General features: G+C 37.2%; 1 protein-coding gene and 1 long non-coding RNA gene across 3 annotated transcripts; one reads left to right on the top strand and one right to left on the bottom strand.

The window, feature by feature from the left end:
• Window positions 1-14,853: 14,853 nt before the first annotated feature.
• LOC145117683 (ATP-dependent Clp protease ATP-binding subunit ClpA homolog CD4B, chloroplastic-like) lies at window positions 14,854-18,229 on the bottom strand. Its single transcript, XM_079053987.1, has 7 exons — window positions 18,078-18,229; window positions 17,001-17,646; window positions 16,804-16,916; window positions 15,952-16,324; window positions 15,762-15,874; window positions 15,238-15,339; window positions 14,854-15,127 (listed from the first exon to the last, which is right to left on the bottom strand). The coding sequence occupies exons 2-7, from the start codon at window positions 17,185-17,187 to the stop codon at window positions 15,008-15,010; spliced, it is 1,008 nt and encodes a 335-aa protein (XP_078910113.1). The 5' UTR covers window positions 17,188-17,646; window positions 18,078-18,229; the 3' UTR covers window positions 14,854-15,007.
• A 1,360-nt stretch (window positions 18,230-19,589) lies between these two features.
• Window positions 19,590-25,518, top strand: LOC145115259 (uncharacterized). Of its 2 annotated transcripts, XR_013711490.1 has the most exons (6): window positions 19,590-19,861; window positions 19,974-20,039; window positions 20,558-20,602; window positions 21,113-21,192; window positions 21,795-21,865; window positions 25,272-25,518. It is a non-coding gene; the product is annotated as an uncharacterized LOC145115259 (long non-coding RNA). The 2 variants fall into 2 exon arrangements; XR_013711489.1 differs by lacking the exon at window positions 21,113-21,192.
• Window positions 25,519-25,894: the final 376 nt, after the last annotated feature.

The raw sequence follows: 25,894 nt of genomic DNA, 5'->3' as shown, positions 1-25,894 counted from the left end.
ATATATATATATATATATATATATATATATATATATATATATATATATATATCTACAAATATGTTGGGTAAAACATGGGTAGATGAAATAGTTGATGTGTGTTAAAATGATGAGAGACCTCGATATTGTTGTTGTTTCAGTCATCTAACGAAGTATAGATGACGACCACAGACTTTTCTAGAGAGTCCAGTGGAACGCTAGCAGGCTCACAACCTGTAGGTGTTTGTGAACTTAGTGTTCAATGGTATTACTCCATCCCCCACATGGTTGCTTTATTTGACATAAATTGCTGAGGAATCCCCCAAAGTAGCGTTGTTACCCCGATGATAATCCTTAGACTAGGTCCCTTGTGATAAGGTGTTTAGGGATGTAAAGTGAGGATAACGAGAATAGGTAATCAGGATTATTGTTGGTTGATAAAATTAATAAACTTCTTTTGGATTGATAAATTTATTGTTGGGTGATGAAATTAATAAATTTATTTTTTGTTGATGAAATTAATAAATTTATTTTTTTGTTGATGAAATTAATAAATTTATTTATTTGTGGGTTGAAAACCCTATATGCTCACCAGGCTCCCAATCCTGACGCACTCAGCTTTCTATTACAGGTAGTGGACCCAAAGCATAATTTGGACGGTGAAGAGAGATTTTTGGATTATAGGCCAGTAGTTGTAAATAACTGTTGTAAGACTTATAATATACTGTTTATGCTTTTGGTCTGTATCGGAACATGACATCTCGAGGTTTTGTTGTATAATGAAAATATATTTCTTTAAGAAATACTTTGATAAATTTTTATTATAATTTGTTTTGGAAACAAATTCCGCAACATCTTTTGGGAGATTACTTTGATTTTATTTTAAAAGCATAAACTAAATCGGTCTTTTCTGGCCGAGAAATTGGGGGATGTCACATGTGGAAACAAATCTGATGTAGATGTGTTTTTGTGAACGCAGTGGCCTATCACAATTTGAAAGATGGTGACGATTTATAGCAGCCTGAGAATGGGAAGAAAGATTACAAATTTGGGTTTAGATTCATTGTACATTCCTATAATTATATATTAAAAATGAATTTTAACTTTTTCTTTATGGATATGAGGTGGGTGGGATGCCTCACAGCAAGAAAAATGCAATGTGAGTGAGTGTTTTTAAGTTTCAACACTGCAATCTTATATAATTATTTCCGGACAATAATCTTGACTTTTATTTATTTATGTATTTCAGATGCTTAATTATTTGTCGATCTTAAATATGTCAAAAGTTGGATAAGATCTTAAAACACATTTTTTTTGTGTTTGAAATTCTTGCAGGTGTTGTAGAGGTGACAAATTATTGATTTACCCTTTTCACATCTGGATATGGACCTCTGGATGTTGGGACAAGACTTTATGCTGCAGAAGGATCATCTTGCTAACAAATCAAGGATGGGATTTCTCTCTTTCGTGACCTGATTTTTTGCTTCTTAGCGTAAAGCATCTTTGAAAAAAAATATAATTATTATAGCATTGTACTTTTTAACTTTGTTTTTCAAGATGTTATATAAAATTTTCAAGAGCATTTAGGCAAACTTGATCCAACCCGGCGCCGTTGGCGCAGGTAATTCCTACTAGTTTTATATCAAAACATGTATATATAAAATACCGAGTCTCCTTTTTTTGTTGACCATGGCCCCATCTAGAATCCTAGATCCAGTATCCTTTCTCTTATTTTTTAGCCCACATGGCACATTCTTTTATTGTTTAAGACAACCAAGTGAATAAAACTTAGCCTGGACCCTAATTTTGTGTTTCATATCGGCATTACAATTACATTACTCTTCTTTTTGACCCGAGATCACTACAGTTTTTATGCCATTGAAGTTAATTTTTAAGCTTATGATTTGCCAAATAATTATACTAGTTAATTTATAAGCTCCCCCTGTTTCCCAATAAAATAAAAAGTTAATTTATAAGTCGAATAATAAGTATCTCCATCCTCACTTTGAACCAAGAATGGATTATAATAGTGACATTGAAACCAAAATTTGAAGACACTCACACACATATATTGTAGTCATCATTTGGTTGAACTGGGCTATATGTGATTCAATCCTAATACCAAAATATTTTACTGAAAGTCTGAAACACATAATAATCAAATCAGTTCGATTCTGGAAAAACTAATCGTTACCTTGATCGACGAAAATAATGGAGAACCACTCTCGTTTTCTGCCTTGGCTGCTACGCGGTTGAGGGTTTTATACCGCGAATTCAATAAGCAACGTTCTACCTAGAACCACAATATCGTTTCCTCACCAAACGCCCCTATTTTCTTATTTTTCTTTCCGTTTTTTTAGTTTAGAGTTTCTAATCTATATATCCAGTTATAATTTAGATATATGGTTCAATTATCAAATTAAAAAATTTCATAAAAGCATTAAGTTTATACACTGTATTATTTTTTGTTCCAAATTGGACATTTCATTTACCAATTTGTTACAATTTTAACATTTTGACCGGTCAACCAGGTTATCTCCTGCAGACGTGGCATGATGATATGTCAGTTTTGATAACGTGACATGTTGATATAACATGTTTAATGTGACAATATTTTGTGACATCATATTCTGGATGTCAAAATTGCAAGTCACAAGTTTCAACTCAAACGATCAACATGTTTTGAACAAAAACTGGAAACTATGGTTTTTAACCACATATGGCTAAAAACAAATCAAGTGGAATGATGGAAATGAAAGAGTTTAATGCTTACAAACTGAAATTACAAGTGTTTGCACCCTTAAAAACCTTCAAAAATCGCCCCTCAATGTTCCAGAACCCGTCTATATGAAAAATGAGCCAATTCCCTATATTTTAACACAAGTGGTAATTGCCCTCGAAGGAAACCCAGGACCATGAGTTTTTTGCAATAGACTGCGCTTCTTGTTGAAACTTCAATTGGACTTTGATCTTCACTCTGCCTTCGATTTATCTTCAGCCCAAGTCATGTTGCTCAAATTTGTGATAAAAAATGACAAACACGATCTGTATCGGTTGTAACGTCTTAAAAACCATGATAAAAAGTTTCATTTTTATAAAGCATTTTCACAAAAACCATAAGGTGGTCAAGTATTCTTTTCAAGTCAAATCCATAGAATCGAAGTAACAAATAATCTCTTAAATTGTAAATCAGGAGGAGGATGTGTACGATCACGCTTTTGCCTTGCCCCGATCATCTGATGTACTTGAAAACATTGAAATCAACAACTATAAGTCAAAGCTTATGCAACACCCATAAAAATCATGCCAATTTTAAACTTTTAAAAACATCTCAAATACTAAAAGTTATTACAAAAAGGCTTCCAAAATAGTTTCATATCAGAGTATCCTAGAAATCAAAATCAAAATATGAGGAGGTGTACGGTCACGCCTTCGCCTTCCCGCGGTCATCCGCTGATGTACCTGAAACAATAAACTAAAGCTGTAAGCCCCGCGAGCTTAGTGAGTTCCCCCAAAATACCAACCACAAACAACCATAACATATCATATAACAAACACAAAACTGCCATGCATCTCGAGTCTACAGTGTGACCGGGTCGCCCGCACCGGGCCTTCAGTCCACCTAGTCCACTCTCTGAGTCTACATTATGACTGGACCGCCCGTACCGGGCCTTCAGTCTATCTGGCCTACTTTCCGAGCCTCGGCACGTCTGGACCGCCCTCTCGGGGCCTTCAGCCTATCCGGACCTCTCGTCGGGCCTTCGGCCTGACTATGTGCCCTCTTAGGCCTGCAGTCTATCCGGTCCGCCCTGGATATGTTGGCCTACAGCACGAAGTAGGACCCGCCTCAACCTAACCCCCATACCAATCAATCAATCAAGTGCACATAATTATCATACGCTAACATGTATATAACAGATAATCATACCGATCTTACAGATCACTAGCACAACAACCATCCTATAACCAGGATACCTACCTAACTGGTCACTAACATAGCATCATCTTATATACCAGGATACCGACCTAAACCAGGTCACTAACATAGCATCATCCTATATACCAGGATACATATATAACAAATCAATAAACATAACAAGCAAATAACTAGATACAACTCCGATAAAGGGTCGACCTTGGTGCCTTAGACCCTGTCGATATAGTGAGGACAACTTACCTCACAATGCCGGTCTGAACTGAAGTACCAAATCCCGAAGTGTTGTCACGCCGAAAATTCCAAACTATCCAAATAACGAATGCTGAGTCAACATATGGCTATCAATCCTGACTAAGGGTCCATATAGTCCATTTTGTCTTTTCTCTACTTTGGGCCAAGACCCAATACTAAAACAACACCCAACACTAGGTAGGCTTTCCAGGCCCACTAGTGGCCGACTAATAGCCTAATTTGCTAAATTGGGCCCAATCCCCTTAACATGCCTCACCCTAAGCGCAAACATCTTCTTGGCCCACATTATCTGACTTCTGATAGCCCACTAAGGCCCAAAGAACCAAAATCCTCTGCATGGCCCAAACCGAGGCCCAAAACTTGCAAGGCGCATATCTGAGAGTACGTTGGGCGTACTCCTCCCACACCCGCGATCATTTAACCTTCTACGTTGGGCGTACCCCGGCTTACGCTGGGCGTACTCACCCAGTTGCCACCTTTTCATGCTTGGTCTTTTCTTTTTACTTCCTTCCAAACTAAGGACCGAAAATGACATAATTCAATTCCGAGGGATGAATTTGAAGCTACTTGAAAAATGGGATGTTCCAACTCTCATCCACTTAATTTCGATTTCGTCCTCGAAATCATCCCTTACCATCCCCGACAACCCGACATCCTGAGGGGCACATTCATAACCATGACATTCGACGTCTTTCGAAGAAGACTACACCCCATGCGGCACACCACCCTACTCCACCGAAAACCCGCAAAGCTGGAAACTTGAATTCGGTCTGACACCCCAACAGACCACTCATACTAACCTTCGCTAGTTCCCTTCCCGCTACTACTAACAGACTACTCAACCCTGGGATCCTAAGGTTCTTACCCGAAAATAGAACCATGGATCATATCCTGCTGAACCCCTTTGCTAACGACTTACCGTCGGTCCGCACCGGGTATCTTGGCCTACTGCATAGAGCAGGACCGCCTCAGCCCGATCAAGCACAACATGCTAACCAATAGACCATTAGGATAAGATGTCTACATAATACCGATAATGATCTATCATGACGCTCCTTGTCTCCCACCACTTCCATGGAATACCGCTCCGCAAGCGATTACCACCAACAATTGTACCTACCACTACCGGCCAATCGGTACGACACTCATAACTTTCCCAGGTAACCCTCTAGGTTGGAATACCAATATGCCAAGTCCAAATGATCATAAGGTCCGGTCATCCTCGGGATGGAATACCCTAGATCAGAATACCAACACGTCGAATCAATTTAACCATCGGTTTGAAATTCTCATGGTTTGTTGGCCTATCGCCTCAACCCTAACGCTCCCTCTGAGCCTCCGTGCCTACGAATTTTAGTCGGCCCGCACCGGGTATCTTGGCCTACTGCATAGAGCAGGACCACCTCAACCCTACCTAAATATAATGTGTCATCATAGACGATCAGGAGAAAGATATAACCCGGTTCCCCGAACCTGAATGACAGGACATTCTGAACCCAAGCCTTCCTAAAGCTGAGGAATACCCATTCGGATCTACTCCTAGTCGTCCCCAACTGGTGTAATACCCGATCCAAGGAAATTATTCCTTTAAGATACTCCGAACTGATGAGATCATCAAGATCCTCTGTACTCCATCTGATCTCTAATAACAACTTCCAATCAAACCAAAAACACCGGAGTCTTCAGCCTACTTCAGCAGCATGTTCAATACTAGGGGACAGACCTACTGATTGTTATAGCATAGCAGCATACTCAAAACCCGAACATAGATCTACAAACACATACAGAGTCTTTAGCATGACTGGACCGCCTTACCAGGCCTTCAGCCTATCTGGACCACTCTTAGAACCTTCAGCATGTCTGGACCGCCTCTCTCCTTCAGCTTGTATGGATCGTTCAAAACTGTTGTGCATCACCCTGGACCATCCCTCCTGGGGATCTCTCCCAGGCATACTGTTCTCACCTACTTGGGGTTCCAATTTCTTGATCCATTTCGTGGACTCTAACCCCGGCCTAACCCTAGACCTCATGTCGATCGTCCACCCTCTCCAAAAACCATGGTCTGTTCCCTGACCCGTGTGTCTACCACATGCGCTAAAAAGCCCGCGCACTCGTGCTGAATGCACTGCCGAACCCTGGCAGCTAACGGAACCCTCAATGGCTGATGCTCCAACTGAGAAATTCCAATTCTCCCCTACTTGGAACACTAACTACTACCTACTGGCGGTGAAACCAAAACACCACTTAACCGACTCAACATATCTTCCTTGCTTGCAATCAGAGCGACAATTTGGCACTTGGCCTTCCCATTTCCCGAGAATATGGGCCCGTGCTTGCATCACAAGATATTCATGCCACTTTGATCCACCTGCGCACACTGGCGCTGACGTATTGTCACCAATCACTACGACCCACAGACCCTGAGCTGAAATACAACCTGGCCCTGGAGGTCACAAGCCTACTTACTCCTTAGAACTCGGACAACTGGAAGGGCATAACCCTTGCCCTAGAAAACGACGTTCCAAACCATCAATCAACCATTCTACTTCCAACTGCAAAACTCAAGCTGATCATGATCATCACTCCCTTCCTGAGCCCTGCGACCAGCATTCTCGGCTTCGAGCAAAACCCTTGAGGCCTCAAACCAAAACTCACTAGGTCTGCATCAACAACTCGAATCCATAACGCCACTGGGCTCACAACAGATTTCGAGCCCATCCCCATGACGGAGAAGCTACAACCAAAAGATTGACAGGAACAGAACCACTGCCGCGAACTATTGTATCCAACCATGCTACCTTCCCTGAACAGCCCTTAAAATCTCATGACACTTCTAGCGACCTAACAACTCATGAAACTCCGCAACACATAGACCAGACAAAACAGGCAACTAACCCAAATTTACTACTTATGCATACTCAACAATATTCCAAGACAAAACAAATATTGATCGCGGACGATTTAACCATAATATTATTACAGAATGGGGGGTGTTTCAATTACATACCAGAGACTTCTTGTGGATCGACTTTGACCTCATGAGGGACGATGACCGCTGGAATCTGAATTCCTTCCATCCTCAACGCAGGACAGCTGGACCTGAAATGATCTGGCCGGTGATAGTGAAAGCATATCTGATCCTTCTTGCAATCCCGTTGCACATGCGCTCTCTCCCCGCACTTGTAGCACCTGAATTTATGACAAGCAAATCCATGGGTTCCCCCATACTTGCCACACACCTCCTGACCCTCCTGACTTCCAGTACCCAGGTCAGCAGCCTCTAACCCTTCGTCCTCTACTGGAAAGTCCCTCATCCTCTTTCCTAGTTATGACCCCACCACCGGCACTCCTCCAGTAGTCATCCCGGTAGCAACATCTCTCACAGATTGCAGTGCTGCAACTTGCTCCTCGAACTTGGCGATCACCCTGGCGGTGACCCGGTCCAAGACACCGAACTATTCTTCTTGCAAAATATGAGAAACCTCCACGGAAATCATCTTCCGTATCTGATCGACAGACAATACCGGCCTATCCTGGCCACTCGCTCCCAATCCTGATCCGGATCCCACCTCAAATCGATTCGTCATCACCATCCTGAACATATACTAGGAAGATATCAGACAATCCGCACAAACGACGGGGAACCTATCCTCTACCACACCCTAGGGGTTGTGACTTCCTTGCTACGCGTATGGGTCCTGTGCTTCCAGTAGTACGGGCCCATACTACCTTCCACACCTACCTATATTTGTCTCAAGTATCATCACAACACCCTAACAATATATATTAACATAACAAGTGCTCAATCCTCACTCCTAGAGGAATGCTAAATATCTCCTGACTGGCCTCCCGGCCTCGCACAACCCACCAATGAACCAACTGCCACACGACCCTCCATTGGTGCCAGTTAACTATTGCATGAATACAATCACATACCGCACAACTTAAACAATCTTAGACTAAAAGATTTAATCCCACAACGGTTGAACTCATACAAGAGCTGCGCATCAGGACCAAATCCCTTACCCTAAGGCTATTTAACCCATGTAGCATGTGACTTGGAGTATTCATCCAATATTTAATTCACACACGAAAGATTCATACCACAATCAATGAGGTACTCTACATAAGATAAGGCATCAAAGATCAGGAAATTCTATTATACGATTCCTGGGGATCCCTATCTTATCACTAGCATGTTGTTCTAACATATCTCATAATCAAATAACTGCATGGTATTTTGGGGTCTACTTACTGGCTCCGGCTGATCGTACACTTGCATCCTCCTTTTCTTATTTTGAAAACCATTCAAAATCATTTTGAAAATATTTTCCTTAGTTTGAGATTGGATTCATACGAGTGCTCCTCCAATTCACTTAAACCAAGGCTTTAATACCAACTTGTAACACCCATAAAAATCATGCCAAGTTTAAACTTTTAAAAACATCTCAAATACTAAAAGTTATTACAAAAGGCTTCCAAACTAGTTTCATATCAGAGTATCCCAAAAATCCAAATCAAAATATGAGGAGGTGTACGGTCACGCCTTCGCCTTCTCGCGGTCATCCGCTGATGTACCTGAAACAATAAACTGAAGCTGTAAGCCCGAGAGCTTAGTGAGTTCCCCCAAAATACCAACCTCATACAACCATAACATATCATATAATAAACACAGAACAACCATGCATCTCGAGTCTACAGTGTGACTGGTCCGCCCGTACCGGGCCTTCAGTCCATCTGGTCCACTCTCTGACTAGACCGCCCGCACCGGGACTTCAGTCTATCTGGCCCACTTTCCGAGCCTCAGCACGTCTGGACCTCCCTCTCGGGGCCTTTAGCCTATCCGGACACTCGTCGGGCCTTCGGCCTGACTATGTGCCCTCCTGGGCCTGCAGTCTATCCGGTCCGCCCTGGGTATGTTGGCCTACAGCAATGTAACGCCCCGTTCCTGGTACGTATTTAATTCATTAAAATGTTCATTTTATAAGAGCTACTCGACGAGTTGGTAGCCCTAACTCGTCGAGTAGATGTCATCTGGATCGCAGGGGTTTAAGTGGTCTACTCGACGAGTCGAAGCATGGACTCGGCGAGTAGGTCCATCAGGAGGAAACCTTAATCCTTAGGATTTGCACCCTATTTAAGCAATATTATAGGTCTCCACCCCCAGCCCCCATCACCTCCACAGCCCATTCTCGAAACCCTAGCAGCCATTGAGTGTTCTTAAGCTTTTCTTGCCATTTTTGTGTGATTTGAAGCTATGAGAAGGAAGGAAACCCTTGGTAATTCAAGAAGGGGCAGTAGATCCAGAGCTTTTGTTGCATTTCAGAACCTTTTAAGGTATAAAGCTTATGCCTTGGCTTCTTTTCACTTAGACCTTCTTGAAAGCTTGCTTGTTGTCACTTTTGGGCCATTTCTAGCTCATTTTTTAGTGGTGAGCATTTGGGGATGTAATGACTTCCGATCTAGGCACTCTTGAGCTCCAGAAGCTCAAATTTGCCACCTTTATTCGGCCATGTTCCCATTCTATGCATTTAACCTTCATTACTAGCTAAGTTTTGGTGTTGAAGCTCCATATCATCATGCATGAACGTAAAGTTAGCAACTTTACGTGTAAGGCTAGCCTAGGGAGTCCAGATCTATGAGTTAGAAGCATTGAAATGGATTAGAATCGACTAAATGAATATGTCACAAGGAGGACTCGACGAGTTGTTCTTGGACTCGGCGAGTCGGGCCGTGAACCCTAACTCCTTTTCTGATTTGAGTAGGACCAGTGAGTTGAGGTGGTGACTCAGTGGGTTGGACAGGACTAGGACTCGGAAGTTGAAGAACTCGACGAGTCTAAGGAGGGACTCGACGAGTTGAGTCGCGAGTTTTAGGGTTTCTGAGTTTTATAACTCGACGATTCAGTAGGCTGACTCGGTGAGTTAGGTCAACCTGGAAGGTTGAATTTGACCAGGACGTTAACTTTGACCGGGGGTAAAATGGTCATTGTACCCTAAGAAGGATTATCAGATTTTGATTAAGTGTTGTTTTGGAATTGATAGTCGGAGAGTCGTCGGAGCAGCAGACGGGGATTTCTCACTCGTGTTTCCAGCAGTCAGTCGTACGAGGTGACTTTCCTTCCAGTAGGAATGGGTCTACGGCCACAATGCCGGCCCGCTTAGATGATAGTAGTTCCAGACTTTGGTCCGATGCCGGGGTGGTCCCGAGAAGTAGTTATGTATGCTTGATGTCTTTGTGATTCATGCATGTTTATGTTATATGTTATATGTTCCGGACTTCGGTCTGATGCTGGGCAAGCCCGATGCAGTATATGTGATTATGTTATATGTTTATGCTTATGTTATGCTCAGTTTATTCTGGACTTCGGTCTGATGCCTGGCGGGGCCCGATGCAGTGGGCGGGGCCCAAGTTATTCCGGACTTCGGTCTGATACCGGGCGGGGTCCGATGCAGTGGGTGGGGCCCAAATTATGCCGGACTTCGGTCTGATGTCGGGCGGAGCCCGATGCAGTGGGCAAGGCCCAGTATGTGCTTTATGTGTTATATGTGTTATTGTATGGTATGTGGTAGTTTGGGGGGGGGGGGGCTCACTAAGCTTTGTGCTTACAGTTTTTAGTTTTGGTTTCAGGTACTTCCGCTATTAAATGGAAGGGCTCGGGATGATCGCATGACACACACCACAGTCACAGCCTGGGAGTTTACTCTGATGTTTTGTTATGAGATTTTGATTTGAGACAGATTCTGTGATGTTTTATGATGCATGAATTATGATTTTACTTATGACTTCGGATGGTTTATGATTTTAATAATGATTTGAAAACGAAATTTTTGGCTTGTATTTTTCGGATGTTTCAAGCACGAAGCAGGATCCGCCTCAACCCAACCCCCATACCAATCAATCAATCAAATGCACATAATTATCATACGCTAACATGTATACAACAAATAATCATACCGATCTTACAGATCACTAGCACAACAACCATCCTACAACCAAGATACCGACCTAACTGGTCACTAACGTAGCATCATCCTATATACCAGGATACCGACCTAAACCAGGTCACTAACATAGCATCATCCTATATACCAGGATACAGATCTAGCAAATCAATAAACATAACAAGCAAATACCTGGATACAACTCCGATAAAGGGCCAGCCTTGGTGCCTTAGACCCTGTCGATATAGTAAGGATAACTCACTTTGCAATGCCGGTCTTAACTGAAGTACCAAATCCCGAAGTGTTGTTACGCCAAAATGTAACACCCCGTTTATTATATAAATTAATTAATTAATTAATGAATGTATAGTAGCCCTAAAATCACTAATTATATAGCAAGGTGCTGGTTTCGTGGAGTTTACTGGCATAATTTAGAAGTTGGGGGTTAAAAGCGTAAGTTCCGGATTGGTTTTGTAAATATTTATGAAGGCAGGGACAACTTGGTAAATTATTGGGACTTAATTTGAAGATATTTTGGAGGCATAGGGGCAGAATGGTAACTTATGGACTTCAGTTGAAAACAATTTGTAGAGGATGGGCTGTTTGGTAACTGTTGGACCTAATATGTGAGGAATTATAGAAGTTGGGGTCTAAAGGGTAAATAATGGAGCAAAATTGAAATAATTTCATGAGGGAGGGGCCGATACTGCCATTATGGATGGATGTTTCAAGGGTGCCGGGTATTTAATCAAACCCTTAACCCTAACCCTAGGCGATGGAACAACCGCCAACCTTATGTCTCCCCGGCGCCACCATCCTTCCTCCGCCATCGCACAGCCGCCATTAAGGCAGGAAACCACCATAGCCATTTCTTTCGACATCAGAAGGAGAGTAAGGCAGTCGGAGGTCGCTGATGAGAACCGCCAAAGTGCAGCCGCCGTGCGTGAAGACAGCCGACACCACCCCCTTCGTTCGCTGTTCCGACCGGTCGGGGTATCCCGTTGCCGCCGCTCCTTCGCCGTCTAAACGCCACAACTATGTTGCTGCCAAAGACGTAAGGGAAGCTGGAAGAGCCACTGAGAACGGCAACTGCGGCTACGTTCGTCGCTGTGTGGGTTCCGACGTGACCGGTCGAGTTTGCTGCTGTTGGGTTCGTCTTTGCTATCGCTGCCATGCGGCTGTCCCACTGTGAAGCCACTGTTGCCGCCATCTCGTGCAACCGCCGCCTGCCGCCGCTTCTATAACCCTGTCGTGTCTTGACACCAGTCACCGTGGAGGTGGCTGTGAGTTCGTGTATGGGGTGTCTTGTCTAGCCGGAAAACCAAGAAGGCCACCACCACCACCGTGAGGTGGTGGCTGCCACCACGTGCCACCGGCGGCCACCACTAGGTTGTTGTCTATATGTATTTGTATTAGTGTGTGTGTGTGTGTGTGTGATATTGGAGTTTAGCATTGTAAAATGTAACTCAAAAGAAGAATAATGGAAAGAAGCTCAAACCACCACCGTAGGGTGGTGGCTGCCGCCTTCTGCCGCCACCGGCCGCCGTGTCGGGTGACGGTGTGCCTCGTTTGTGTTGTACTCGTTTGGGATGTTTGGACAAGGAACTAAAACCCTAATGGGATTACACTCTGATATTATTTCATGATAATATGTTTCGATTACTGACACTTTGGTTTTGACATGAGATGTTATTACATATGTTTTTATACTTATGGTTTTATAATAACTTATTTAAAAATGAAAATTTTGGACTTGAATTTTGGGATGTTACACGAAAATCCCGAACTATCCAAATAACAAATGTTGAGTCAACATATGACTATCAATCCTCACTAAGGGTCCATATAGTCCATTTTGTCTTTTCTCTACTTTGGGCCAAGACCCAATACCAAAACAACACCCAACACTAGGTAGGCTTTCCAAGCCCACTAATGACCCAATTTGCTAAATTGGGCCCAATCCCCTTAATGGGCCTTACCCTAAGCCCAAACATCTTCTTAGCCCACATTATCTGAGTTTTGATAGCCCACTAAGGCCCAAAGAACTAAAATCCCCTCCATGGCCCAAACCGAGGCCCACAACTCGCAAGGCCCATATCTGATGAGTACGTTGGGCGTACTCCTATGTACGTTGGGTGTACTAGCTAAATGGTGAGTACATTGGGCGTACCTGCATGTACGCTCAGCGTACTACCCTGTTAAGTCACTTTCCCATTAAGTGCTTAATACTCCAATCCAGAGGCTAAAATCACAGAGCCAAGTCCTTTTCAACGTCTTAATCCATAAAGTCGCTGACTTGGTGATTTTGCATGACCCTAATAAGCCCAAACTCCAAAATAACATTCCATTCTCATAGAAATGATCTTAACTCATGCATGAATCCAATAAGACATTCAAGATGACAACTTTCAGCCTTAGGGACTCATTTTGAACTGAGAGTGGCAACTCTAAGTCCTGAAATCGGATTTGAACCATAAAGTTCTATACTTGGGACCAAAATGACCTCAAAATCAAGCTACACTAGATCTAAGCATTCATGAGGAAAGTTATGAGCTTTATACCTCCAAAGAGTCTCAAATGATGATGCTATTCCAGATCTATGAGCTCAAACTTCCCAAGTCCTTCCTTGCCCACTTCTTCTCTTCTCTTCCAAGCTTAAAACACCAAGATGGCCTCTCAAAATCAAGATCACACAAGAATGAAGTGATGAGACGTTCTAGGGTTTTTCTGAGGTTGGGGAGGCTGATAAGGAGGCTAGGGTTTGAGCCATAATGTTCCTTATATAGTGGCTTGCCCCCAAAATTAGCGTTTAGGATCTCTGAGAGTAAGCTGGGCGTACTCCTCCCACACCCGTGATCATTTAACCTTCTACGTTGGGCGTACCCCGGCTTACGCCGGGTGTTGTCACCCAGTTGCCACCTTTTCATGCTTTGGTCCTTTCTTTTTACTTCCTTCCAAACTAAGGACCAGAAATGACATAATTCAATTTTGATGGATGAATATGAAGCTACTTGAAAAATGGGATGTTACAGCTTAGTGAGTTCCCCCAAAATATCTCACACAACAATACATATACTATGCATGCAAACTGAGTCCATAATCATCGGACTGGATTACCCTCGGGTCCACAGTCATCGGATTGGATTACTCCCTACCGATAGTCATCGGACTGGATTGCCCCGGGTTTGTTGGCTTACAGCACAAATCAATAAAGCCTCAACCCAACCGCATTATGTCGACATAAGCAACAGATAAACAATAACTAGCAATACATGTAATCATACAGATCAACCAATCTAACAGATCACTACATCATAGAAACATCTTATACACAAAGATACATAACACAATCTAGTGGGTCGACATTGGTGCCTTCGACCCACGAGTATAGTTAGACACTCACCTTAATCCTGAAGACAAGATAAACCACCCACTTGAGTCAACGAAAACACTTGCCCTACATAAGTATTAACCCATCATTTTGAAACCCTAAATTCGAACTCTACTCCATCAAATCTGGACAAAAGATGGGAAAAAAAAAACAAAATCACTTATTACCCAAAACAGATATATATGATTATGATCTACGATTATAAATCTAATACAAAAGTATTAGCCGAGCATTAAAATCTGAGATTTCTAATCAATAGTAATCTAATATCAACCTAAAATTCTAAACATAAACATCCTCCTAGCTAGAAAATAGAAAATAAAAATTTATGTGTTCAGTTTCCTCATGAATGATAACCAAACGAAAAAACCCAAAGATTTCACTAACGTTAACGAACTTCAAAAAAATCCAAAATAAAAATAAATTTGTACAGTCCTTCGAATTTTCAGTTTGCTTTTTCGGTGTGTGATATTTTGAACACCCCTAAGCAGCATCAGTAGCCCCTTATCCTCGTGCTCCCATGAAGGCATGAACCTCATCAATAAGGAGAATAACTTCATCGCTTAGCTTCATTAGCTTTTTTAGTCTCTCTTCTCGATGTAGACTCATGTCTACATTATGCATCTGAAGAAGGAACATAAATCACAATTGGTCGTTTAGTTAGGAAAAAAAAACTCCTTTCGTTAGAATCTATGGTAAAAGTTAAATCACTCGCATATTGAACACAAGTTTACCTCCTCATCTAGCTTTGTCAAGTTGGTAGCATATTTCTCTAGAGCTGGCATCATGCTTAAAAGTTCTGCACTCTCGTCAGCCATTTTAACCATTTTGATCACCTACTCAAGGTGTTAAAGATTGCACATAAGAGAAGGATTTTTCTTGCACAGGAAATTAACTATGCCTGTTCTTTTCTTTTACATCTAAGTCTTGTATGGATAAAATGCTGAATGAGCATATGTTGTCCGTACAAACACAAAGTTTTTTTTTTCATGGACCGGCTAACTGTGAATAAATGATTATTTTACCCTTCTATCTAGAGCTGATGTTTAATAAAAAAGATTGTTTAATTGATAACTGTTATAAATTCAAATTATATATAGCCATTATATTCTCTCAAAAACATTTGTCGTCTTGACATATTTGGAACAAAATTACACGCATACCATCATATATATATATATATATATATATATATATATATATATATATATATATATATATATATGTGTGTGTGTGTGTGTATGTGTGTGTGACTTGCCTGTTCGCGAATGTCAAACTGGTCCAAACCTAAACTTTTAAGAACACGAAGTGCTACACCTCCCTCGAAAAGCAAACCAAGAAGCAAGTGCTCTGTTCCAATATAATTATGACCTGAAAGATTAAGACATGGTACTCAATAAGTTATGGCCGAGTTAACTTTATTAATATTTCAACAAAACACATATTACCAAGTTTTTGGGCCTCCTCTAATGATTTTATAATTCCACGTTTTGCACGGGGTGTAAGTGGAATCTCTTCAGCAATAAATCCACTACCCCTACCAATAATCTGTTCCACCTCAGCATATAAAGTTTCATAATTAACACCCATTGATATGAGGACCTTTGCTGCAATGCTGGTGCCCTCACCAATAATACCTAATAAAATCATCTCTGGACCCACAAAATTGTGACCCAGCGATCTTGCTACCTCTTGTGCAAGTGTAACAGCTTGGTTAGCCTGCTCTGTAAAACACTCAAACAAGGGCATTGGCATATTCCCTCTCCAAACTGAATGGACCTTGCTTTTACAGTCCCTCACCATGATTGAAACAAAAACACTCTGCAAATAATAGATTTTATATCAAATTTCTTCTTAGCATATGAAAAATCTAACTGTTCCCTCAAGTGTTGAAGGTTGCACATAAGGGAACTGGTAATTAACTAGGCCATGTTTCTTTTTTTCTTTCTACATTCAAAAGAAGGGTTAAATGATGTATGTTTGAATGAATTGTCTAAATGTAAACGTTATATCCTTTTACCTTCTATTATTAAAAGGGGATGTTGAATAACAAAGGAATCTTTATTTGATAAGTGTTAAATATTAGAATTACAGATAATTATTAATTTCTACAAATATAGAACAAAGAACAAGGAAGAATGGATTTGGTAAAATGGTAGGGAGGCAAAAATGACAGCCTAGCACTTGACCCATTAAGACTAGCTAGGGGTGTTAAAAAATGAAATTAAGTAAAAAAGAAACAAACACTAAGAGCAAAAATATATAACTTATTACATACAATATATAGCAGCTACACTTGCCTGGAGAATGTTACTTGGGTCAACACATAAATCCTCAAGAGCGTAAAATCCTAGACCTTCCACCTCACGAAGCAAACTGATAAGCAAGTGCTCTGTTCCAATATAATTATGACCTGAAAGATCAATCCGTGGTACTAATTAAATATGTTATATTGATATAATTTAAATTATTAATGTTTCAAAAACACACATATTACCATGTTTTTGGGCCTCCTCTATTGACATCTCAATTACGTGTTTTGCATGATATGTAAAAGGAATCGCTACATCAACAATTCCACTACATTTACCAATAGTTTTTTTTGTTTTTGGGTAAGAATACCCAAGTATCATGGAAATCATATTATGTACTTCAACCCGTGCATCGTTCAATCCAATCCCCATCTACTTAAAGACCTTTGCTGCTATGTCAGTGCCCTCACCAATAAGACCTAATAAAATCATCTCTGTTCCCACGAGATTGTGACCAAGGCATATAGCCTCCTTTTGTGAAAGCTCAATAACTTTGATAGCATTCTCTGTAAACCGATCAAACATTGTCTTTGGCAAAATATAACAATCTCTGACTCTCCAATAGAAGGGAATGTCTGCAAACCGGAAATCATGGATTCTGTTGACCTTGTTGTCCAAAGCGTTGACTCCCTGTAACCAAGAGAGAGTCTTGGCACTCACTGTCCCTGGAGGAGGTTGTGAGTGTAAGCTACACATCATCTTGACTGGACTGTTTTTATAATTACCATATCGCTTTGACTTTGACCAAAGCATGCTTTCACTGGAAATTAGTGTTGAAGAAAACCTGGTAGATTGCACCATAGCCCCCGCCATGATTGCTACCAAAGAATTCTGCGAATAATAGATTTTATCTGGTAATTAAGCCAGAGATCGATTCATAAGCAAGTTCTTATTAATCCTAATATACGAAAAAATCAAAACAGATTCCATAACATAGCTAAAACGAAATCCAGTTCGGCATTTTGTCCAAGAATGGCACTAATTTTGCACATGTCAGTGGCCATGGCCACAATAATTGGCTTCAACACCATAAGTGTAATGATGAGTTCAAAAAATTTATACAAATTAGCATGAAATTCAGTTAGTTAATATAAAAAATCAAGGAGTATCGGTGCATTTAGCGTATGAGTTTCTTTCGCATGAAAAAAATTAAACAAAATATTTTCACATGATGTAGTGGTCGAACTGGGCTAAATATGTGATTCAATCCTGAAACACATAATAATCAATCAATTCGATTCTGGAAAACAAATAATCATTACCTTTAATCGACGAAAATAATGGAGAACCACTCTCGTTTTCTGCCTTGGCTGCTACGCGGTCTAGGGTTTTATACATCGAATTCAATGAGCAACATTCTCCTTTTATATCGTACCGAGAATTCCGAGTTTGGAACCACAATACCGTTCCCTCAGAAAACGCCGCTTATTTTAGAAATATGTTTTAATTATCAATCAAATATATCTAAGGGAAATTCAGTAAAATAACCAATTTTTTAATATGCATTTGAAAAATAAATTGCAAAAATAACCACGTTGTCCGGAATGAGGTATTCCGGACTAAGAAAAAACATTTTTTTTACTAACTTCGGAATGTAAACTCCGGAATGGCATTCCGGATTCCGGACTAAAATTTCAGATATTAGGAAAAAAAAACTCCAAAATTTCAAAACAAGTCCGAAATCCGAACAATAATTCCCAAATTTTTTTCTTAATTTAACAAATAATTATACAAACATAGTAATATAAACTATATAAAATATTAGTGCATAAAATTAGGCATTTATTGAAAAACGATGAAACTAAACATTACGAAATGTAACATTCGAAATAAAAAAACAAAATAATTTCTTTGAAAATAAAACTGAAAAAATATGAACAGTACTCCAAAATTAGTCATTCCGAAGAAATTGGTTATCTTTCAAAAACTTAAAAAATATGATTATTTTCTTTAAAAAAATTTGTTTATAATGGTTAATTTACTCAAATTTCTCTATATTTAACTGTTAAGTTAAGCATAATATTAAATTGAAATTTTAGATCATAATATTAGATGAACATAAAATATTTCTGAATTAACTAAAATATATCAAAAGACTATTTTTCTATTTAAATAAAAAAACACCTATTCTTAAAATTAACAAAATAATTGTATTTAAAACTAACATATACATCTCCCTTTCTAATAAATAAATAGTGTTAATATCCTTTTGTCACGTGTCATGCAATGTGTCAAACTCTTAAATCAATATTATGCCACCTTTTGCTTCTCTATTTTCAATTTCATTTGTTGTTTATGCATTTTAATTAATATATGGGATAATCTTATAAAAACCCAACATCTTTTCATCAAAGTCTTAAAAAAATCACTATATTATTTTTTTTGTATGTTAAAACTCTTATATTTTATAAAATGTATCATTTAAGACATTGAGCTCGGTAAATCCTAGATAGCCAAAAATGTTAGGTACTCGATTCTTAACGTTTCTATTGTTACAATTCATAAGATTGAAAACAATTTAAAAAATATGAGGGTTTAAATGCACTAAAAAAATAATATAATGGTTTTTTTAATCCTTTCATGAAAATAGAGTAGGTTTTTCTAAGTTCAGAAAACCTTAAATAAGAATTTTAGAAAATATAAGGGTTTTAGTGTACTAAAAAATAATATAGTGGTTTTTTTAAACATTTGGTTGAAAATACGTTGGGTTTTTCTAAGATTTTCCCTTAATATATCCTAAAAAATCAGCAATATTTCTTCACAATCCCAATAAATCAGGATGAAATCGATGCAGATATATTTCTGTTGATTTCCTAGAACCTCATCTTCCCCCGCACCCCCCATCGCATTGCGATTGTGAAGCCCTTCCTCTCATCCTAATATCAGTTCTCCTCCCTCATCACAACCTTGCAGGCCACTATTGACACCATGTTCTTGTATTTTTTTACCTACTAGGTCTTCTGACATCTCTTGATCCTATCGATAACTGTTGGAAAATCCTAAAAAAATCATCCCCATCTCCTCTCCTGAAACCTAATCTTCTCCGGTAATTTATCTTTTATACGTTTTCTATAAATTCGATTCATTAGCTTTATACCTACTCAAACTGAAATTATGTGTTTCATTTTCATTGTTGCTCGCTCTTCTCCTGTCATCAGTAAAGGTTCTCGATGTCTTCAATCTCATTAACGCCCCTTCTTCCATCGGTGTATTAACCATTAGAGGTAAATCTGGGTGCTTTGTATTTGTATTATTTGAATCAATCTTTCTGGGCATTTGCTTTTATAATTCTTTCTCTCTCTACAAAGTGCTTCAGATGTGTGGAATTTGTTGTTAAAGATGGGTTTTAATAGCCTTTTGAATAAAGTTCTAATTGAAACCAAGAAGGATAAAGCGATTTTTCATAATTTCAATAAGGATCTTCAAATTATAAGTTATTCATAAACATTGCTTAGTTTGTACAGCTGCTCATTTTTGGTCGATTTCATGTACATACTGCCATCTCTGTTACTTCTTGATGGAATTCTTAATTTTGTATTACATAATTGTTTCTTTTGAACAAAATCATGTAGACTTGGTTTCACTTTTCCATCTCCATATGCACTTTTCTTCCTTTGGGCTTATCAATTTTGTATTTTGTGAAGACAACGTGTTTGATTAAATGCTTGAACCAAATATATCTGTTTAATCGTAATGTTACTATGTTATTATCTTCTATTGTTTATGTGTAACATGGACAAAGGTGAAGACATTCTATAACAAGCACAAGGTTTGATGGATAAGCAAGGTATGTTAGATTCTCCTTTACATATAGATATGAATTGATATGATAATGATAGGTGGGTCCTAACTCATTCCTGAAATTTTTTCCAAGTAATGTTCATTTCTTTCGGGTTTCTCCTCAATTATGATATTGGATGAGAGCATGATAGATAAACACACATATTAATGAAGATAAATTTGGATAATTTAAAACAAGTTACTAGACATTCATTTGGTCCTTACCATTGGTAGTGACACATGCATTGTTATTATAACGATTATTGATGATTGTTGCTACTTAGATGACTGGCTATCTCATTTGTCACGAGTAATAAGCATCATATTTAAGCTCATTTTTAGGCTATCTCATTGTTATTATAACGGTTATTGATGATTGTTGCTACTTAGATAACTGGCTATCTCATTTGTCACGAGTAATAAGCATCATCTTTAAGCTCATTTTTAGACTTTCAAGCTATTATCTACCAAAAAAGTCCTTTGTTTTTAATTATGAAAAAATTGGCTGACTTTGTAGGGCTTACCGTTGGCAACATCCTTTCCATGTATAAATGTGATGACTATAAGTTTCATGCTTTTGGGAGAGAGTATATAGATGTATGATTACATTCTTTACTCCTGTAAATTTTTAGACTTTTTGTGCATTAAATGTGCTCTAGTCATAAAAGTTTTACTTTCCATGTGAGGATGTTGGGGTCATGTATGCCATTTTTGGTTAAGATACAAAATGCCTATTATGTCCCTTATGAGGTATCTATAAAAGAAATGAAAAACAAGATAAATAGTCAAAGACAGTAAAAGTAACCTGGTGAGTTAGGCTTAAATTGTAATTTATATAGATTGTGTTTATTATAATGGACAACCTTTTTGAGATAGGGGCATTTACATCTTTTGCGCAAACGATAAGTCAAGAGTGAGTCCTTATCCTACCTTTTGGTATGGAACAAAAAGTTGTAATTTTTTTTTGTCCCATTGGATTGGACTGATCAAGCGTTCTCAGATATTTTTTTATGATGAGGATGTCGATCGAGGGCAATTATGTATTTTGCATAGACTATAGATTGTTGTTTATTTTATGTCAGGGTTTGTATTTTTTCTTAGCAATAAAAGTAATATTGGTCCTTCTCCCCAATTCCAGTATCATATTTATGATAATGATAAGTTTATTTGCTTTGTTTTTTATTTTTTTGCATGTTCAGATGGAAAGTCCCGGAGATTGAAAGGTTAGGCATGGGATATGGGTTATTATAACTACCTTCAATGTCAGAAGGTAAGATGATACTTTATTACTCCTTCTATTTGAGTGGGTCAAAGAAATATAAATATAAAACATCAATAAATCAATGTAAAAATCATAGTTGATGTAGTAATAAATATTCTAAAACAAACAAACCATTTAAGAATGGAAAATAGATTTCTTTTATTAAAATGTGCATTTTGGTATAAAATTAACTATTTTATTTAGGACACAAATTTGCAAATTGTAAGCATGTTGCTCTTTTTACAGTCTTTACCAAAAAATCTGAAATTTTAGCATTTTTTGACCCAATGGAATTGCTGTTAATCAAGTTTCATTGTGGCTGGTAGTGGTGGTCCTTTCTTATCTATAATTTATTTACTCATTTGGAACTGTGTAATATCACATTCTTATTATCAATTACATCTTTGGTATATTGGGATTTCCATGTCTGTATCTCTGGTTTTCATTCCGTGTAATTTTAAATCCAGTATAGAATATTTTAAGGCTAGATTGTCTTCCATTCTAATTGTGTGATCCTACACCCATGCTGTCTTGCATACTGCATAATCGTAGAACTTTTTTTGAGCTTTTCACGTTTTCACATCTTAAGATGTACTCAAGTGAGTATATAACATCAGGATTTGACCTCTTATGTATAAGAGTGAATTAGATTTTCAACCATGTATTTGTCACTTGTAAAACAACCATTGTATGATTTTAGCATTTGGTAAACAAATGCAAACTTGGATGACTGATTCTCCACAAAGTGACAACTATAATGATTGAAAATCTACTTCCTTTTGTTCTTGGAATCAAGGAATTCATTAGTTTTTCATATGGAATTTTACCTTGAGCCGAATATGAAAGTAAATGACAACAAAGTGGTTATGTTTGATTCACTATCAATGTATGATTTAGATCATTTGATTGTATATTAATGTAATCAGTTTAATGTAAAGGATTGGGACTACAAAACCAGTTTAATGTAATCAGTTCAATGTAACTCAATAAAATCTTCCTGTTTTGTCCATTTCTTTGACGTACCCAACCCCGCAAAGCGGGGTTCTTCCCTAGTTTAAATGAAACCCTAACTTTTTTAATTAAATACTTCGTATATCTTTTTTAATTAGTAATATATTTAGAATATGTTATTAAAGGTAAAATATTATTTTAAAACTTTTTGAATTATCAGTATAGTATATGCTTAATATGTTAATTTAAATATCAATATATCAAACAAATTTAAAAAAAAAATAAAGAATATATTTTAAAGATAGTTAAATATGTTTAAATGTTATAAATATAAAACCTAATGCACATGTCAACTTTAAAAAAAAGATGTCAAAAACTTATTTTCTTTTTATAATAATTGAAAGTTTTCAATATAATTAGGTTTTAAATTTATTATTGACAATAATAATTAAGAGTCATATAAAATAATAAATTGTATTTCCTTACCCTACAAACAAACAATGGTTGATAATTTAAGTGATCAATTCAAATCTTCATGCTTAATAAAGCACTCTCCTAAATGTCACGTGTTCTTTTTGAATTATCAGTATAGTATATGCTTAATATGTTAATTTAAATATCAATATATCAAACAAATTTAAAAAAAAAAAATAAAGAATATATTTTAAAGATAGTTAAATATGTTTAAATGTTATAAATATAAAACCTAATGCACATGTCAACTTTAAAAAAAAGATGTCAAAAACTTATTTTCTTTTTATAATAATTGAAAGTTTTCAATATAATTAGGTTTTAAATTTATTATTGACAATAATAATTAAGAGTCATATAAAATAATAAATTGTATTTCCTTACCCTACAAACAAACAATGGTTGATAATTTAAGTGATCAATTCAAATCTTCATGCTTAATAAAGCACTCTCCTAAATGTCACGTGTTCTTTTTTTAACACTATATCCTGCCACGTGTCATTCCACCGCCAATCTCACATCTGCTTTTCCTTCCCATATAATCACAACATCCATTGACAGTCATTCCTACAAATCAGCATATCGGTTGACTTAATATACAGAAATCATTATCTTATATCCTAAAATATATCCTAAATATCCTAAATTAGCTACACTCAATCCATAAAACCAGCAACTGTTATACATCAATCCATTTGAATTCGAACCCCTACAAATCAGCTATATATTTTTCTTTTTTTCGAATTATTTCTCTGCATATAATCAATCAATATAAATATAAATTTTAAATTGATTCCGGATTTATAGGCTATATGTTATACGTTTATATCATCAAATACCTTAAAATTCATTCAACAACCTTTCACTTTCATTCACAGAATTCACAGAATACCAAAATCATCAGGTTAGTGTATCATCATCTTAAAATTCATGCTTTATCTGTTATTTGATTTTGTTTATGTTATGCTCTCAAATTGTACTGTGATAAACATGTAACAGTTTTCATTCTGTCATTTACCACGTTTATCACTTAATGGGTAAAAAGAGACTTACATGTATGAATAGAACCCATCAGTTGACTTTGTATACTTTGCCGATATTTTCTATAAAAAACAAAAGAAAAAAGGATGAACAAATTTAAGCATCATCAGTTAACAGTTTTCATTATTTTATTTTATTTTATTTCTTTCTTCTTCTCCTTCTTCTACAATCCGATTCTTATAATATTTCTGCTACAGTGTCCATTTTATGTTATATTTTTGTGTCAAAAGTTTAATTTTTCCGGTTAATAACCATTACAACAGAAAACTTATTTGTCATTTATTTTACTCAAAGGGCAATTTCGTCCTTTCATAAATATAAAATGGCAGAATTGTTCTTTTATGTTTTAAAAAAATAATGGTAGTTTTTATTTACAATTTAGTGTATATAGTATGAAACTCAACTATACCTTGTAATGTAAATCACTATCTGTTTTTTTATTTTATTTCTTCTTCTCCTAATCTCCTTCTTCTACAATCCGATTCTTACAATATTTCTGCTACAGTGACCATTTTATGCTATATTTTTCGGCCAAAAGTTTACTTTTTCCGGTTAATAACCATTACAACAATGAACTTGGCTTGTAATACCATTCTATAAGTTTAATTTTTTTCATTTATAGCATCATAACTTTCAATTATGTGAATTTTATAACAGAAATTTTTGTTTTTTCATTTTTTTACTCAAAGGTCAAAAAGGGAAATGTAAATTATTTATTTTCTTATTAGCATATTGTATCATCATACTTTTCTGTTCTAACAGTTTTATAACAGAAAGTTTATTTTTCATTTATTTCACTCAAAGGGCAATTTGGTCCTTTCATAAATATAAAATCTCATAATTGTCCTTTTATGTTTTAAAGAAATAATGGTGGTTTTTTATTTATAATTTAGTATATATGATATGAAGTCAACCATTTTATGAATTTCTCTTTTTTCTAATTTTTTTGCAGATAAATTGCAGCATCAAATCTTACCTTCATAGCATTGATTGGTCAATCAAAGAGTCAGCTATAGCTCCTGCATTTATAAATACCAATGTACTTTCATATATATATATATATATATATATATATATATATATATATGTGTGTGTGTGTGTGTGTGTGTGTGTATTGTGTATTATAGAATCTGAATTTCATTTTTTCTATTATAGAATTGTACTTTAAAATTTTTATTCTAATGAATGGTTTTAAGATATGTACAATTCTGAAAGTGCATTGTCAAAATTGGACTTTATTTATAGTAATACATTTTGTAGATTTTTTTTGCATATTTTAAAAGCAATCATAGTAAGTTTTCAAAACCGTGTAATATTCAAACGTATGATGTTTTTTTAGTGTTCCAGACATAACAGAAAGATAATAACACAAAAAGAAACAAAAATATATATATTAAATTTGATTATTCACCAACCTGATGGATTGAACTCTCGTACATGTGAAGACTTTGATCGGAATCAAAAGAGAAACACGCCGATTGTATTTGAAACTCCAAACTTAATAAACTTTTTATGGGGTTTGGATTTTATAACTACAATAAAAAAAGATGAGATTTCAGCATCAAGAATCTCAGG

This window comes from Lactuca virosa, chromosome 5, assembly GCF_052849685.1.
Source record: "Lactuca virosa cultivar CGN04683 chromosome 5, Lactuca_virosa_CGN04683_v6, whole genome shotgun sequence".
Lineage (NCBI taxonomy): Eukaryota > Viridiplantae > Streptophyta > Magnoliopsida > Asterales > Asteraceae > Lactuca > Lactuca virosa.
Note: the sequence above shows the minus strand (reverse complement) of the source record. Positions and strands in the feature narration are given on the sequence as shown.

Coding starts and splice junctions, on each gene's coding strand:
- LOC145117683 (XM_079053987.1), bottom strand. CDS start 17,187: ATGGGGATTGGATTGAACGATGCACGGGTTGAAGTACATAATATGATT. Junction 16,325..16,803: donor ACCCAAGTAACATTCTCCAG/GCAAGTGTAGCT, acceptor TATTATTTGCAG/AGTGTTTTTGTTTCAATCAT. Junction 15,128..15,237: donor TGACAAAGCTAGATGAGGAG/GTAAACTTGTGT, acceptor TTCCTTCTTCAG/ATGCATAATGTAGACATGAG.